Genomic DNA, 18,599 nt, shown 5'->3' on the forward strand with positions numbered 1-18,599 from the left:
GCGACCATCGCCAGGCCATCCGATAAAGTTGTTGGTGGTCACCCACAGCTTAGCAAGTGGCCTGGAGGCCGGGGTAAAAAAAAAATGTCCCACCCTGATTCAGAGCTAGCGCTCGCAAATAGCTACCGCCTCTGAATCAGGGCCAGTGTTCTCAAGCTCCAAGCCTCAGTGAACCCTAACAGTGCATGTTTTTCATACTCTGTGCTGGATCACTGGTGTATTCATTACTGACACACATTTTATAACATTCACAGGTGGTACTAATTATTAACTCGCAATTCTGTGAGGAAATCAGGAAAAGATACACTGTTAGGGTTCTCTGAGGACTGGGTTGGGAGACACATACACTGTTAGGCAGCATGGGGCACGATTCTCCTCTGCTCAGTGACTGATCACATCTTATTACTATTTGGTATGCAAGCACTGGATCGCGATGTGGTATTGAATTCTTGTTTTTCTTATCACATAATTATACTGGAGGTAACCTATGGAATTCTAAAAACTTGAAGTAAGGATAATCACTTATATATCAGCACTCTGCAAAGGCACTTTGCATGAGCTCATTGACATTAAATTTTGTCATTATTACGCAATTTTTTTCCTACTTTTTGGTTACATACGATATATAGGGAATCGGGCAGGAAGTTTAAAGGATACTAAAACTACAGCGCGATTATCTTATCAAGGCACATTTTGTTCTATTTGTTGTATATACACAATTTAGAGTATTATGTTTATTACATTGGTTCATACTAAAATCATACACTAGAGGGCACCATATCTCTCCATCTCTACCTCTTGTTGCCTGCATTTTTTCTCTCTCTTTCCTCCTCTCTCACTTTAGTAATGTCCATACTTGTTCTCTTTCTTACTCTTTCTCTCTTTTGCCCCTCATCTTTCCCCTCATATCTCTGTTATCAGCACTTGATTTTATTTTATATTATCCTTAGCATGACCTTTATTATATTCATATTTCCTATTGTTCTTTTTGGGACAGCCTCACCTTTTCTGCTCTACAGAGTGTTTTTTTCTCCCTGTATGTGGCTTGTGCAGTGTGCCCTTTCCTCTCCTCTATACTGTTATACATATTTGGTTGTGGATAATACTGTGATGTTGTTATTGGGTGATCTTTCAAGAGATGTGGTATGTGATGCGTAAGAATGGTAAATACTTTCGTGCCCATTATGTTGCAGCTTCTAATTTTATTAGCAGAAAGCTTTGGCCATTTGAACATACTGTAGTATGATATCTAAATAAGGGACAACTGCTGTGTTACTCCACCGCTTCAAAAATTGTTACTTGTCTTTGTCCTCACTCATAATACAAGGTTTTAGTTTATGAATACATATGAATTTTTAAGGTATTATTATGCTGAAACATGTTCACATTGTGATTTATTATATTGCTTTGATTAATATTTTTATGAATATAAATATTTATGAATATCAATGTTTTATTTATTAAAGTATGTATTTTTATCATTGATAAGCTTTATTGCAATGTATACCTTTTCTTTATATACTACACTATGGCACTAACCATGTCCTCTGCGGGCTAAACACACCACCACTAATGGCTGGCCACAGTTCCCTAGTGCAGAGGTTCCCAAATGAGGTCCTAAAAGCACCCCAACAGCTCAGGTTTTAGAGATATCCATGGTTGAGTACAGGTGGTTAAATCAAATTGACTGAGGCACTAATTAAATGACCTGTGTAAAAGCATGGATATCCTTAAAACCTGGACTGTTAGGCTGCCTTGAGGACTGAGTTTGGGAACCTCTGCTCCACATCTGATCTGATGTAAGGGTACAACAAGATGATATAACATTTTATAAAAGCCACGGTATACTAATATGTGTTTATGTGAAGAATCAACATATGGTGCACAAAAAGTCCACCCGCATTTCCCTTTAAACTTTAGAAAATTGATATTACCTATTTATCACTTTAAAATGCATTGATCCAGGGATATTTCATGACATTTTTATATAATAAATATAAAGATTTGAATTTGGTTTTTATGTTATGTTAATTTAATATTTTCTTACCGATTGGTGTAGAAATACAGAATTGTTTATTTCTAACAATAAGTATACATTAATGTAAACAGATCACCAGGTATCAATTTACATCCAACCTGCCAAGCTATAATTCTAGAGTTCTGAGAAACTCACTGCTGGGGGTGTATTTAAATATATTGATTTGAATTTATTTAAAATCTGTAAAAATTAATGAACATCAATGTTGTGTTTCTGGGGCTAAATCACACATTTACTAAGACAATTTTTTATTTGTTTTTTTTAAGTATTAGTAAATGTGTGATTTAGCCCCAGAAATACAACATCGATGTTGATTGATTTGTATTGATTTTAAATTGATAAAAATGTAACTTTAGTAAATATATCCCCTGGTGCTTATTGCTTTCAATTTAATTGAATAATTAATGCTACAGAAGAGACAACACACCTCAATCGGGGCTTATCCTGACAGCTGGTTAAACTGCACAGCTTGCAGTGAAAAGTTTTAGGGTTTAGGCAGAGAAAGGAGAGTTGTTACCAGCCATCTAGACTAATGAATTCTGACACTTGCTGTACTTTGCCTATCAATATTAATGCTAATATAACTCCAAAGGACTATTCTGAAACTTCAGAAGTGTGCTCAGGTAAATCTTATATGTATTATGGGCAGGGGGGAAATTGCCTTTTTTATTATCTTCTCTTTAGTGACATTGAATTACATTTGGCTATGAAGTTCAAATTAGTTTTTTTTGTTGCTTCACATCAGCTGTATGTCTGGAAATGGCTTAAGAGATGAGGGTGCTTTTGGCCCACAAGGTAATGTTTGTGTTTGAAGTTCAAAGAAAAACTGCCCATTGAAGTCTATGGTTAAGCTCTTGGCAGTGTGCACATAGCATACAGCACATAGCACACACAATAAGTAAGCCAAGAGCGCTTGCAGCTACTGATTTCAGCTCTTATACTCGTACTCGCTTTCACCTAGAACTGTCTGCCCTATACTATAGTACTATAACCGCTTACTAAATATTTGCAGTTTGATTATTATAATTCACTCTAGTGTCTGACAATTGCCGAAGACAAAGATGACTCCTTTCAAGAACAGCCACTGCTATTGGCACATGAAAGCTGAAACTATAGTTTTGGCAAAGTAACAAACATGGACATTGGTTAGCTGCTTAATGCTCAAAAAAACATTTATTCATCTCTGTACATTTATTTTGGTAGTGTTACAGCCAAAGTCATTACTTTGTATATTGCAGCACTAGTATTTTTTTTTTCCCTTTGCACTTAGACGCTCTCTGTGATTGTCAGAAATACTTTTTAAATCTAATAGCCTGACATTTAAATGATTCTCAATTTAATTGGACTAATGTAATATAGCTATTTTTTTGAAGTGTGTAATCTTGGCAAAATACTGTTAGTCTTGTAACCAAATATTTCTCACTGTAGACCGTTTTTCTGTTCACGCAATGCATAACTGTGATTTAAAGATTAATTTGAAGTTAACTTGCTTCAATTTCTTATTAACTTTTGCTAATATGTTCCGTTTGCGAGAAATGTCGCGACAATACTGATAAACTAATGCTGGCTCTTCAATGATCTGTTTAAAAATATTATCTGCAATGTATACAAAGTGATGCATTTGCTTCATAGCACAGATTGCATCAAACTGAATGTTTAGTTTGTCTTTTAAGTTAAAATACAGGCATTGCAGTATGTTTCATTATTCATGTCACATCTTAGATCTTCTCAGCGTTGCTATCTGGAATTAATATTATAATCAGTGTCTTTCAGAGCAATCTAACCACTGAATCTAAATCTCAGTCCTTGCATTGCTGAATTTATATCTGTACTGTCCCTTGCATTGTGTAATCATGGTATAAAAGCAGTTTGAGTCCAAGGGGACATGTACAATTAATTTCAATATTCTTAAATCCAATGCATTTTCAGATCTCAATACTAGGCATAAGGTCTATATGACATGACCCTTTACTTTTTTCCAACTAAAGCAGTGGAGTTATATAAGAGGAGGGGGCCATGTACAATCTCAGTGCCCTCCAGTCTCTGTGGGTCCCCTGTAAGAAATCATGCTGCTGCACACGCTGAAGACTTTTTTTTTTTTTTAAAGTACCTGGTGATATCTGTCCCACTATCCCACCAGCCGGCCACAGTGTCCCCCATGGTGGGGGAGGAGGAAGCTGTTTGCAGCAAATTTATATTTTGCCCAGCTGTACCAAAACTCACATGCAAGGACAGGAGCTCTGAAAGCAGCTAGCCCAAGTGATGTGTTTGGAGTGAAGTGACTGTATCAGCAATCTCTTCACTCCTCTATCTGGACTCCTGTGCGCTTATGGCATGAGCGGTCTGTTGACACTTGTGCAGCAGCCAGGGCTGGCGTTACAATTAGGCAGCTGCCTATGGCCACTGCTGAATTAGACTACCATATAAACTTGAAGGATGTCTCTGATTGAGGCATCCTTCATCTACAATCTGCTCTCTAACTCAGTCCCGCCAGTCACATAGACTGAGACTATAAGCCTGTACTGTGACTCTAAACACAGACTGCGCTCCTGTCCCCTGCGAGATTCCTTCCCTCCACTTCCTGTTCCCTCACTCCCAGCCAGGCACAGAGTAGCTCTGCCCCCTAGAAGCAACAGAGACTGAGATGAGGAGCTGGCCTGTGCTGATTCATACTGGACAGTGACACACTGGTGGTAAGTGCCATGTGCCTGTGTCAGAAATGTCACCGACATCTGGGGGGAAGGGGGGGTGGGCAAAGTCTGGGCTTCACATTCCATAGCTTGGTAAATCTGGATAGTGCTGGAGGGATGCAGCACAGGAGTGCACTTCTTCCAATAGAAAGAAGAGTGAAGGGTCTCCGTAAGATCACCACTGATTGGTCCAAGGACTTGGGTGTACCTTGAGGGCCCTAGAGAAAAAAATGTGGAAGAGGCCCTATGAAATGGGTGTGGCCTAATGTGAAATGCCATACCCACAAGCCACTCCCCCCATTTTTCATGCTTGGGGCATGCCCACTGTTCCAGGAGATGATAGCCATGCCCCCCATCCCTCTCTCCAGTGAACAAGCACAGCAAGCATGTGAATCAGTATTTTCTTACCTAATTGATTTCTCTGCAGTGGGAAACCTCTGAAGAAATTGATCCTTGTTGGACAGGCAGTTTCTTGAGTCGGTATTCATTATTTATGCAGGAGATCACATGGTCTAGAAGCCGCCTGTTTCTGTAGCAATAAAGCCAATGTCATAAACATGGAACAGATGAGCTGATTCAGACCCACTCACTAGGATGCGTTCGCTCGTAGCTGACCAATTTCCACATTCTGTGCATGCATTGCAGTGCGCGAACCAGTGCGAGAGGTCGCTAAGCATTCGCTAGCTGCGAATAGACAGCCCAGCAGAGTGAGTGACAGGAGAAGTCAATTGTGGGTGGTGACGGGGGAGTGGAGGTGCAAACGCAGGCGTGCCTGAGCGTCTTATCGCCGTTTCAGAGGCATGCATAATTAACAGGCAGTGTCATAGTATATGTCACCTGGTTATATTTCACACTGAAGTGATCACTGTACTTGCGGTAGGGTAGGGTCTACCACAAGCCCTGCAATCGCATTCAATGTTTACGATGGTTGCATACACTTCCTGGAGATGACGTGTGCAAGACAGGCTGGTGGGCGCCTGCATATACAAAGCGATCGCAGGCCAAGACATAGTGGGCGTGCTAATGCCTTGCTGTGCAATCGCCTGCCTTGCTGGGTGTGTGCCAGATTTGCATATGCTAGGTGTGAGCGTACGCATCTAGCGAGCAGGTCTGAATGAGCTCCAGATGTTCACCAGATAATACATAGTAACAGAAGTTTTGGGGCAGCACAAAATGGGAGTTTCCTATATCAAACAATTTTATATTTAATAAAATATATTTGCTCATTTGGTACCATTTGCATCAGAATATGGTTTCATTAAAATTGTTATCATAGTGAAGATTTTCTTCTAATAGTACCAGCGTTCCTACCGTCCTATATGTGTGTCTCCAGCACCACCGCCTTGATGTGTCTCCAACCTATCCCCTCATGTGTTTCTTCAGCACTATCCCCATGCACCTCTCCAGCGCCACCCCCAATTCTCTCTGGCACCATCCACCTGTGTCTCCCCACAGTGCCATCCTCCAGCGTCTCCCGAGCACCATCATCCTGCGCCTCAGTGGCATCCTCCTGCCCTAGCACAGAATAGCCCTTCTTTCTCACACACAAATCATCTCTGCCCCTAGTATAGCAGACACCCATCCCAACAGACAGATCATCATCTCCCAAGCACCTAGTATAGCAGACCCCCCCCAGACAGATCATGTCCCGCATTGCTAGTATAGCATACCCCACTCCCTCCCCCACAGACAGATCATCTCTCCCTGGACTGCAGCCAGTGCCGATTGTCTCCTCTCCACTTTGCCCCCTCCCCAGGCTGTGAAATTAAACTTAAACTTGACACTTCACAGCCTGGGGAGTGAAGACAATTGGGCTAACAGACTGCCTGGGCAGCCCTCCACACCTGCCACAACTTACCTCCCTTGTGGTCACACCAACCGCCACTGTCACCCGTGGCCCATGCCACTTCACTTCTTCTTGACTCCTCCACGGCATATGATGCCGATGGCATGCTGGGCAGGGCTTAAATAGGCTGCCCCTGGCCTCTCTTCTTGCGAGAGAGGCTCAGGCACGGCCAGGCAGAACTTGCAGGCAGCCGGGTGCCTGTGAAAAAACACACAGTGAGTCTGTACAGGAGCTGATGGGTGACACAAATAAGTGGGTGGGGCCTCAATGGAAAAATGGCCCCACAACCAATTGGCCCACCAGGATTTCTCCAGCAGAATATAACTGCCAAAGACAGGGACAAGAGGGGTTGATTGGTTGTAAAATTAATAAAAAATTTTGATTCGGAAGTAAATTTATGAGGGAGGGGAGGCATTTACAAAAATATTTTACTCATTCACATCAGTCCTTGCCCCAGAAGAGTCATTGAGTGCCATGCCTGCTGCTGCCGGGAGTGGATTTTCATCCCAGAAGGGGACAAGGAAGACTACTAGTAGAGCTTTCCAAAACAATTGACTGTTAAATAATCATTTGCAAAGATTCAACTTTTTCCCCACCTGTACAGGGACTTTAAAAAAAACCTAGTTAGCGGCCTCCAAACTGCCGTTATACCCGCTGTCCCCTTAACTGGAGCAAATATGTGGACAAGAGGAACATATCAAATGCAAGATTTCAGATTTAAGGTTTGAGTCTTACGTTGTGTCTTTCTTGAGAATCCTTGAGCACCATGCCTGCTGTTGGGAGTGGATTGTCATCCCAGAAGGGAAGAAGTTATTTCTTCTTCCCAATGGACACAGATCTGAAAAGATGTAAAGTACTGTTGAAGAGCAAATTGTCAGCTCAAGTGGCACGTGATGCAGCAATGGCTTCTCATTCAGTTTCTCCAGCAAGTGCATCTGTTGAGCAAAAAAGAAACTTTCAAAACACCCACTGGTGTTGCAGATGAGTCAACACAACCAAGTTTTGACATCTGGTCAGGTCAGAATTGACTACAATTAATGATTCCTCTATTGTGACTCCATCTGATACAGTCAACATTCAAAGAATGGGTGAGGACTATTTAAAAAAATTTAATGATAGAATGCAAATGGGCATGTCAGACAGTCTGTTTGACTACTTGCAGGAAAAAAGAGCCCTTGCACAAACTGGCTTTGCTTTACTTGAGCTGCCCACCCTCCACCCTCCAGTGTGTACTCAGAAAGAGTTTTCAGCACAGCCGCGAACCTTGTCAGTGATTGGCCTATGAGGCTACTTCCCCAAAATGTGGAAAAGATGATGTTCATCAAAATTAATTACAAATTCCACGAGGAAGACCTTTACCAGCAATTAAGAAAAAAAAATAGAGGCGTCTGTAATGGAGGATTCCAGCGGGGAAGAATTAATATTGTGTGAAGAAGAGGATGTACACACTGTTGGGGATGATGATGATGATGACATTTGATGGATGTGCTGCAGATGACTTAACAGGGTGGAGGTTCCTATATGGTTAAGGTCCCTATCTCAATTTTCTACTAGTTTTGGCTTTACAAATGGTACAGATGCCTTCACAACTGTTGTCAGGATTTGGGTTAAAAAACTTCCACACCCAAGATGTGGCTTTTCTGGTCTTCTGCCCAGGTGTCACCCCAGCCTTTAACCCCAGTTTATATAGTTACCCCAGCCTATACCAGCACCCAAGCCTATATCGTCATCCCATCCTGTGTTGTGTATAAACTACAGCTGGCTCCCTGTTAGATTGGGGATTCATTGTCCACTTTAGTGGATGTGAGCTTCATTTTAGTCCATATCACCACACCCCCTACACGTCTTCTGACCTGGACTACAGGAGGAGCAGCTGCACTCTGGAATATGGTTGCAAGGAATTGCCCCTCTGACTATCTGAAATTCAGGTAGAGGGGCCATGGGTAGGGAGTAGGGACATCGGAGAACTCAGTTTTAGTGTTTTTTTTTTTTTTTTTTTTTTTTTAAAGCCATATCCTCTATTTTCACCTTTTTGAAATTATGTTTATGTGAATCTCAGCTGAGGCCTTTGTGATGTCATTATGTTTAATATATTATGCAAGTTATTTAGCACTTTGTTGTGGTCTTGTAGTTGGTATTATTGACTAATCATTTATTCATGATTGAGGAAAGAAGCAAAAGTTGCATTTTTTTATTGCTAACTTTGTGTTTATTAAATTGTAAAATTGTGATGTTTCCTATTAGTGTCACAATATTTTTTACGAACACACTGCATTTTCCATTTACAGTGTGACAATACTTTTTACAAATACACCCCTGCCCCTGGATGGACACAGCTCGAAACCACTGGATGGACACAGCTGCCACTGCCCCTGGATGAAAATGGCAACAGCAGTCCCTGGATGGACACAGTAACCCCTGGATGGACACAGCAGCCCCTCTCGGATGAAGCACAGCCCTGACAGCCCGGGACTCGGCAAGCAAATGGTGACTATCATGGTGGGGGAGGGACTTTTATACAATCCAAAACCCGCGAGAATCCGACACATCGGGATGATGATGTTTTGCCTCGCTTTGAGATCCGTGTCAGGTGGGAAAACCCGAGCTGGACTCAGATTTCGCCTCGAATCTGCAAGTTCGGGTGGGTCCGGTTCTCTGAGAACCAGACCTGCTCATCTCTAGTATCCATAGGTCCATTCCACTGATCTATACTGCACTTGAAATAACAACTTTGCTTAGTACTGTTTTTAATATATGATTTTGTTGTAACCCTACTTAGGGTTAAACCGGCAAATAGGTGATATGACTATATGAACTGTGTTAAGAATTTAAATAAGTATTATTATATTACCTATACTGTTTATTATTGCACCACAAATATGAATTATTATGTGTACTATACAAAACTAGCTGTTGTACTCGGTTTCCGCCGGGTAGACCTTTAGATATCTACTGTATCCATTTCCATCTCACCACTTCAATAACACATTAATCCTTCACCTCGGCAGTAAAGCATCACTGCTATAGTAAGACATTACCTTCCGTCATCTGTGTACTAACACATTCCACTCTCATCTCTGTAGTAACATATTACCCTCACTCACCCCAGTAGTAACTTATTCCTCCTCCCTCACCTCTGTAGTAACACGTTACCCCCGCTCACCCCTGTAGTAACCCAATTCCTTCCTTCAAGTAGTAACACTTTTGACATTCCCCTCTCTCACCTGTGTAGTAACACATTTTCCTCTTTCACCTCTGTGGAAACACATTTCCTTCCCTCACTATTCAAATAATGGGAGCCACACCAACTGCCGGTTATGTTTGGCAGCACTTAGGATGACAGTTAGTGTTTGCATATGAACTGTGCTATAGCCACAATAAGACAGTTAGGCAGGACATTGCACAGGGGGAGGAAACCATTTAGCTCTTTTCACCCCCTTAGGAGAAGAATTAAAAAAAAATTCCTTCTTAGTGGGCACCTACATCATGGAAGGAATATACTCCCTGCTTTTCATGTTTCTAGATCCAGGGGTTTGGGCTGGGTGTTGATGAACCACTCAGTCATTGAGGAAATTTGACTTTATTATAATGGCACATCCAAGAGCACCTAGGACTTCCGGCGTCTTCAACTGGCGGGCGCCAACCCGCCAAGGATTCCATTGTCTTCGCCTGATGGTTAATAAATTATAAAAAGCAATGAAATTCCATAGATATAAAACCTTAGAGTTTCACATCTCCCATTAAGGCTTCTAAGACATGATCTAAAATTTCTCAAAACATACTGAATTTCCTGCACTTGCACTAAAAAAAAGCAATGAAATTCCGATTCTTGTGGCTGACTCCTTAATGCACGGGTTCCTTGCGTAATACAGATATGGTATGCCATGACACCATGTGGTTAACTGCAGATCCAGAACTCTCAGAGAGTGAGATTGGCGTTACTCACAAAATGGTGAAGCTGCTAATTCACAGAATTGTTAGCTCATTGTAATACACACATGCAGTCTATGCTACTATGAGAGTCTATGAGGTCTGAGCAGATAATAGAGCTGCGCAAATGGGATAAGAGTGGTGTGGATGGTGGCGACAGATAGGCGCGGAGAGTGGGGAAGGTTAAGTAAAACAAATGGAGGGAAGCCAAAGTGATGCAGATGAGTTTTTAAAATAAAACAGTGGTGCGGTTGGGGGGGGACAGAGTGATGTAGATGGGGGCTACAGAGTGGACGCGGGAAGACACAGCAGCGTAGATGGGTAAAGACAGATTGGTGTGGAAATAGACTAGCACAAATGGGAGAACACACAATAGTATGAATTGGGGAATACAGATTGGTGCAGACGGGGGGACAGAGTGGTGTAGATGGACTATGTAAGATTGGAACAGATGAGGGGAAGACAGAGTGGTGTGGCTGGGGGAGAAAGCATTGGTGCAGATGGAAATAAACACAGTGGCATGGATGCAGGAAAACAGGGTGGTGCGGATGGGGAAAGACAGATTGGTGCGGATGAGGGAATACAAACTATCACAGTTGGGAGACCACACAGCAGTAGGGATTGGGGAAGATACAGCAGCATGGAGACATATAGGGGAAGAAAGTGTACATGCATAGACACAGTATGATAGTTTTAGCAATTAGGGAGCTGAATGTGTATCCTGAATGAGATGGATGTATGGAATGAGAAGGATGTTGGAAGTTGGAACCCAGTGGGAAGATTGAAGGCACTGAGTGGGATGTGTGTGCAACATAACTGCTCAGATCTCAGTAGCATAGACTGCATGTGTGTATTCCAATGAGCACACAATTCTGTGAATTACCAGCTCCATCATTGTGAGTGACAGCAATCTCATTCTGTGTTCATTATTTTTTTTAAGTTTAAGTGGCACAAATTCAGCAGGAAATTCTAGTTATGCAGCGATGGCTCTGGTGCCATTCCCGTGAAGCAGAGGCACTCAGTGAGACTTCACATAGGGGCAATAAATCACAGCACTACTCTGTTCTCTTTTGGCAACGTTTCAGTGTAAATAATCAAGACCTACAGACAATACATTCCTTAAATAATCTTCACCCTGTGTGCCTTCACCACACTGTTCCATCCTGGAGAGGGTCCGATGACGTCATCACTTGCTTGTGTTCATCATTAGTATAGCCCTGAAATTTGTGCTACATCTCTATTGGTTTTAGGTTACCTAGGTGATGGGTGTACACACCCCTTGGGATGACGGCCCGGTGTCGCCATCAACCCAAGGGGTGTGTACACCCATCACCTAGGTAACCTAAAACCAATAGAGATGTAGCAAAAATTTCAGGGCTATACTAATGATGAAACCAAGCAAGTGATGTAACATTTAAACAATCCAGGCTCAGAGTCTATACCAGATATATGTTGAGCCATGATCTAAAAGATAAATATGTAAGTCAGCCATATGCATCAAGGATACTATAACAGCTGGATATAAGGGAAACAAAAAAGGAGATCATAGAAAGCAAGACAATTAATTAATTTAATTCAAGCCCAATGGTTGAAGCGTCTGGAGGTTATGTATCCATCTCGACTAATGTTGGAGGAGGATGCGACCTCTGTCACCTCCTCTGATGCTGGGGGGGATCCAGTCTGTAATTTAGCAGTGGAAAGTAGCCAAACCATGTTTATAGTCGTGGAAATGCTTCGCGACCGGCTGATCAACTGGTCTTCCATCCATGGCAGTTCTAATTCTTGACCGGTGGAGCGCCATGCTCTCCTTTAGTTGGCTTGTACATTTTCCTATATACAGGAGTCTGCAAGGGCACCTAATATAGTATATTACATTACGGCTGGTAAACGTGAGGGGGTATTTAATGTAAAGTGTTTTTTTTTTTTTTGCCAGAGCGGGGGTGTACAAAGGTGTTGCCCGTCTCTAGATGGCTACAAGAAATCCAACCTATACATTTGTAATTGCCCATATTTTTAGTAAGGAAATGTTTAGGGGCTTGCTGCTTGTGTTGAGATACATCGTTATGTACAACCAGACCTTTGATGTTACAGCTCCTTTTATAGGCTGGTGTAATGTTGCTGTCCTAAAGCATCTTCAGGGAACGGTCGGTAGATAGGATGGGCCACAGTTGTCTGGCTGTTTATATGATATCATGAGAAGTATGGGAAAACTCCTGTATCCATAATAACTTGTTTTTATTAAATGTTTCCTTTACAGGATTGAGAGCTGCCGTTCTGAAAACCTTCAGTGCTTTCTCCTTAACATCTTTTAAGTAGTCTTGGATTATAGCCTCTGGTTAAGCGTCTTCTGGGTCACTGCAGATATGTACAATTCTCAGAAACTGAATACGGTAAGCCCTTTTTCAGGGCTGGCGGAAGAAAGCTATTTGCCTGCAAAAAGGTGTTTCTATCTGTGGCTTTAAAGTATATCGAAGACTTATTCTCTAGTTTTGTTCGCAAAAGCTGGGGGCCATGCATGACCCCATGGCACAACCAGATTTCTGGATAAAGCATTTACTATCAAATAAAAAATCATTTCTAGTTAATGTTAATTCCAATAGTGTGCTTAGTATCTATTGGTTTTAGGTAACCTAGGTAAGATATGTGTTGTCTGTATATATTCATGTCTTGATAAAAGGTGTGTGTGTATGTATGTATGTGTGTGTGTGTGTATGTATGTATGTATATATATATAAATTATATATATATTTTTTTATTAGAATAATGCGAAAAAGGGTGTTTTCACATTATTTTAGTTTAACTGAAATGTATTAAAGGGTTTTGGAGCAGGCTTTGTGAAAAACTAGTCCAGGCCTAAATCTCTATTGAAGAGCTTCTCCCAGGATGGGAGCCAAGCAAATGGTAGAGATGTTAGATGATGTGCTGCTGTTGGAAGAGCCGCTTGGGTCGGCACGGCATATTATGCATACTAGGTACTGTGAGCAAGCCGTCGCTATGGGTCTCGCTACAAAGGGGATGTGCTGTCGATGTTGAGTGACAGCACGCCCCCTTTGGTGGGCGTGCCGGGGGCGTTGCTGCCCAGATGGAGGCATTCCCATGGGAACGCCTACTGTCTGGGGCCGGCCCCACTGACATCACAAATGATGTCAGTGGGAGTGCTTTTGGCTCTGATAGAGCCAAAAGCACTCCAGGGCTTGCGACAGATGAGACCCTACCACAAGGGTCTCGTCACAAGCCTGATGGTCTTGACCATCGCGACCATCTTTTTGGCCGCTCGCTATAACTGTGGGTGGTCACCCACAGCTATGCAAGTGGCCAGGAGGCCGCTCTAAAAAAAGAGAGGGAGGGCACTGATTCAGAGCGAGCTCTCTGAAAGAGTGTCCGGCTCTGAATCAGGCCCAATGTCTGAGATAGCACCTGTATGGTGCGCTCTCGAATGAAAAATATAAAATATAACAAGTGTTTACAGTTGTGGCAGCATGAGGGGGATGCGTGGCTTAAAAGTGTGCATGTGACGCAAACTAGCATCACGAGCACAATACAGGAGAGTGCACGCCTCAGCATAGTGCGCACGTGCGGCAAGGTGGCATTTTGGAAGGTATTGCTAGGGGTTCACGCACACCACCACCACCCTATGCGGATGGAGATGTAGGTACAGTCAATGTAAAAACCCATAAAAATGTAACAAGTAACTTGTACCCTCTCTTGAGTAGTCACAAAGAAAATGTTTATGATGCAGATGATGAACCTGTTGTTATGTCTGCCATTTCCCATGCTGTACACATGTTAGATGCTCCATCACAACAAGCACGAGTGGTGGCCCCATCTTTATCATTGATAGTACAGGAAGTGTTAACATCCACTGCACCCGTAGTTGTTAACCATATATGTAGCATTAATAGACTAAATCCCGAGCCAGGTAACAAGGTCAAAAGTAGCAGTGCGGCCAGACTGCATCCCATCCGGACAATAACGGTTCCAAATGGAAATGCGGATGCGAACGGTGTAGTGCCCACAAGGGAGGTAGCAATGCATTGTCCTTGGACAAGAGCTGAGCTAAATTCCATAATGAATAATTTCCCTGTCCCTAAAAGGGAATTTGCGAAATGCCAAAGATTTTTTAAAAATGTGGGTAATACTCACGAGCTAACCAATAAAGATTGTCTTCCACACAATACCGAGGTGAAAAAGTTTATCACGGATTGCGTATTGGACGGAGATGGCCCCTTAACAGACGAGGGTAACCAAGGTAACATTACCAGCATAATTCAATTGGGTGTATATTTTCCAGTAGTAGTTAACTGGAGTAAAATTTTGACCATAAAACAAAAAGAGAGTGAATCTTCAGAGGATTACTGTAACCGAGCTCTGCAGGCTATCACCAAGTACACTGGGATAGAGGATATTAAAGATAGCATTCATCACAGGGGAATGATCATCACAGTACTTATGGATGGTCTAAAAGAGAATCTAAAGACCCGAGTTCAGACCTCAGTACCTGGCCGGAGAGGAGTTACTGTAGACACCCTCATAGAATCCGCTATTGAACATGATAAAAACATCCTCAAAAAGAGAGAGACCCAGAGCGAGAAGATAATGGCTGTTAGTACTCAAGCTCTAGAAGAATGAATGTAACAACGCAGCCACCAGACACACCTGCACCTGCACAGGTACATGCCCTCACCAATCCTGCACCACCGCAAACACAGCCCCACCCCACTTATCACACAGCCTCAAAACCCATACTATTCACAACCACCATATTACCTCAAAATCCTTATCCACACCCACAATCTTTCTCTACCACTCAACCCACACAGCAACCCATTCACCCACCCCACTCACGAAGGTGCTTTAACTGCAACCAAGTGGGATATGTAAGTAGGAACTGTAAGGTGAAGAAGGTAGGACCCCCAAACCAGGGAGTACCTGGATATCCACATAAGGGATATACACATAGTACAGGCAATTTCCAACAGTCACCAGCTCCAATTGTGGCCTTAAATGCTGTATTGGAGAGGGAGAGTCAACGCTAGGGGTCAGGTCATACCTGTACTCTACAGATAGTCAGGTTAACTGGAAGTACTAGGGAAGAACCGGTGACGATGGTTGATGTAGCTGGTACTAAACATCCTTTTCTTGTAGACACAGGGGTGACCAGATCAGTGATAAAATCTCCTGCTAATTTACAGGTGACCAGCGAGACCGTACCAGCAATGGGTGTAACGGGTAAAGTGCAACATTATCCTGTAACTAAACCCACAGAGCTTACGATCGGGCCATTGCATACCAGGTATTCTTTTCTCCTGGCAGCAGCAGCTCCTACTAACCTACTGGGAAGGGATTTGTTATGTAAAATGGGATGCATCATATATTGTACCCCTGATGGTATATTTCTAGATATCCCTGAGAAAGTTGCGCACAAAGTGAGGGATATGTTGTACACTCCCCAAAGGATAATGTATCACTCTACCGGTTCAGATAAAAATCTACCTCAGGTAGATCAAATGTTATCCCAATTTCCAGATTCACTTTGGACTAAGGATGGACAGGACACTGGATTAATGGCAAATGTAGCTCCTATAATGGTAAATCTAAAAAGTGGTAGTCAAGCTCCAAAAATTCCCCAGTACCCATTAAAACACAAGGTAGAGTTAGGGGTTTATCCCATAATTGAGCAATTATTACAGCAGGGAATTTTAGTCCATACAGCAAGTGTAGCCAACAGTCCCATCTTTCCTGTGAAGCAGAGTGGTGGGAGGGGTTATAGGCTGGTACAAGACCTTAGAGGGGTTAATAAGGTCGTAGAGAGCCAATGTCCCGTAGTGCCTAATCCAGCTGTCATTCTCATGCTGATCCCACCAAATGCAACACATTTCACTGTCATTGACCTATGTTCTGCTTTCTTCTCTGTACCTCTTTATCCTGACTGCCAGTACCTATTCACCTTTACATACAGGGGTGTACAATACACATGGACACGATTTCCCCAGGGTTTCATAGACAGCCCCAGTATCTTCCCCCAGGCCTTACACGACTGTTTATAATCTTTTCAACCTGCCAATGGATCTGTTCTAATACAATATGTGGATGATTTATTCATTTCTGTCATGTTTAAATTCTACTAAACTTTTATATCTTCATCTCTTGCAAACAGGACACAAGGTTGCTAAGGACAAACTACAGGCATGCCAGTCCAGGGTTAAATACTTGGCACATTGCCTAACCCAGGGGCTACGGCATCTGACAAATGACAGAATCCAAACCATACAGACCATGACACTGCCCGCAGAACCAACAGCAAATTCGTACCTTCTTGGGAATGTGTGGATACTGCAGAATGTGGATGCCAGATTTTTCTATTTTGACCTTGCCATTACAGGACTTAGTCTCTTCCTCAAAGCCCAATCGTGTCATACACACAGAGGAATCAGAGCAGGCTTTCCTTAATCTTAAGGATAGTGTACCTGCATTGGGAATACCTGATTATGAAAAACCTATTTTTGTATTGTACGGAAGCTGAGGGTTGTGCAGCAGGTGTCCTCACACAAAAACATGGTGATGCCAGTAGGCCCGTAGCATACTACAGTGCACAATTGGACACTGTGGCAAGATCACTCCCAACGTGTTTAAGAAGTGTAGGAGCAACTGCTCTATTGGTCAGTAAGAGTGAGGATGTGGTATTAGGCCATGATATGATTGTCTATACTCCCCATGCTGTATCTGCTTTGCTAAACTCTGCCCAAACCAGACAAGTCTCCTCAGCTAGGTTCACAAAATGAGAACTGGCTCTAATAGTACCGACAAACATCACCATAAAAAGGTGCAGTATGTTAAACCCAGCTACGTATTTACCATATGTGCAACATGATACACACAGGGTGGAGAGAGGTGAGTCGCTGGCGAAAGGTGAGTTCTGCAGGTATACTGATGCACATGATTGTATGGAATATCTGAATCAAACCTTTACTGCAAGACCTGACATACGGGATACAACTTTAGAAAATGTAGATGTGACATTTTACATGGATGGGAGTTGTCATAGACAAACTGACACTGGAGAGATATGTACAGGTTATGCTGTGGTAAATGACGAGGACGTTAAAGAAGCCAAACCTTTAGGCCCACCACAATCTGCCCAAGTGGCGGAACTGGTGGCATTAAGGAGAGCGTGTGAGTTAGCAAAAGGTAAATCTGCTAATATCTACACTGACTCTAGGTACGCCTTCGGGGTGGTACATGATTACGGCACTCTATAGCATCTGAGAAATTTTATGACGGCAGCAGGCATACCAATCGCACATTCCAGACATATAAAAGGACTACTGACAGCAATCCAATTGCCAGTGGCGGTAATTAAGTGTAAAGCCCATACATGTGAGGATGATCCGGTGTCACTGGGCAACAGGGCAGATGAAGCTGCAAAATGGGTTAAAAATGAATGTACCAACTGAACAAATTATGACTTTTCAAGCGACTGACATGCAAAATTTGTTTTTCCATCCAGGAAAAGGCAGTCTGGAAGTGGGCAAGAGTCCTCTGGACTCTGGAGAGATGGACAAAGTAAGCCAGTGGCTCCCAAGGCGTACTACTCAAGCCTGGCTGAGGCAGCACATGGTCTGACTCACCTGGGAAAGCAAGGTATGTGCAAATGGGGTGAGAGCATACTGATGTGCATCGGGTTTTTCTTCTCAAGTGGAGAATAGAGCAATGTCCTGTCTGACCTGCTTGAGGAAAAACATTGGGAAAACGATCCCTACCGAACCATCCCACATTCCTCCAAGTGACAGACCTTTTTAGGTAATACAAATTGATTTCATCCAATTACCACCCTGCAGGAATCTCAAGTATGTATTAGTGTGCATGCACTGATGTGTTTTCTAATTAGGTTGAGACATACTCAGCTGCCACTAATACTGCTGCGTTTACTGCCAAGAAAATTGTTCAGGAGTTTGTATGCAGATACCGTATCCCTAAAATTATTGAGAGTGATAGGGGTACTCATTTCACAGGTGATGTTTTCCAAAATATGTGTAAGCTGATGGGTATTAATAATAGACTTCGTACCCCCTACTGACCACAAGCCAGTGCCAAG

General features: G+C 42.7%; 1 protein-coding gene across 2 annotated transcripts in view; it reads left to right on the forward strand.

The window, feature by feature from the left end:
- The first annotated feature begins 1,743 nt into the window (after positions 1–1,743).
- LOC148526938 (uncharacterized) overlaps positions 1,744–18,599 on the forward strand; it is a 109,291-nt gene continuing 92,435 nt past the window's right edge. The window contains exon 1 of one of the 2 annotated variants that reach the window (XM_088469810.1): positions 1,744–1,799. Coding sequence is in view for 1 of the 2 variants with exons in the window: in XM_088469809.1 (XP_088325935.1) it covers positions 2,571–2,661 (91 nt within the window). In the remaining variant the exon portion in view is untranslated. Of the gene's footprint in view, positions 1,800–2,532; positions 2,662–18,599 lie in introns of those variants that run through there. The other variant, XM_088469809.1, reaches the window with a different exon arrangement.

Source organism: Taudactylus pleione, unplaced genomic scaffold (assembly GCF_031769625.1).
Source record: "Taudactylus pleione unplaced genomic scaffold, aTauple2 ptg000093l, whole genome shotgun sequence".
In the NCBI taxonomy this organism is placed as follows: domain Eukaryota; kingdom Metazoa; phylum Chordata; class Amphibia; order Anura; family Myobatrachidae; genus Taudactylus; species Taudactylus pleione.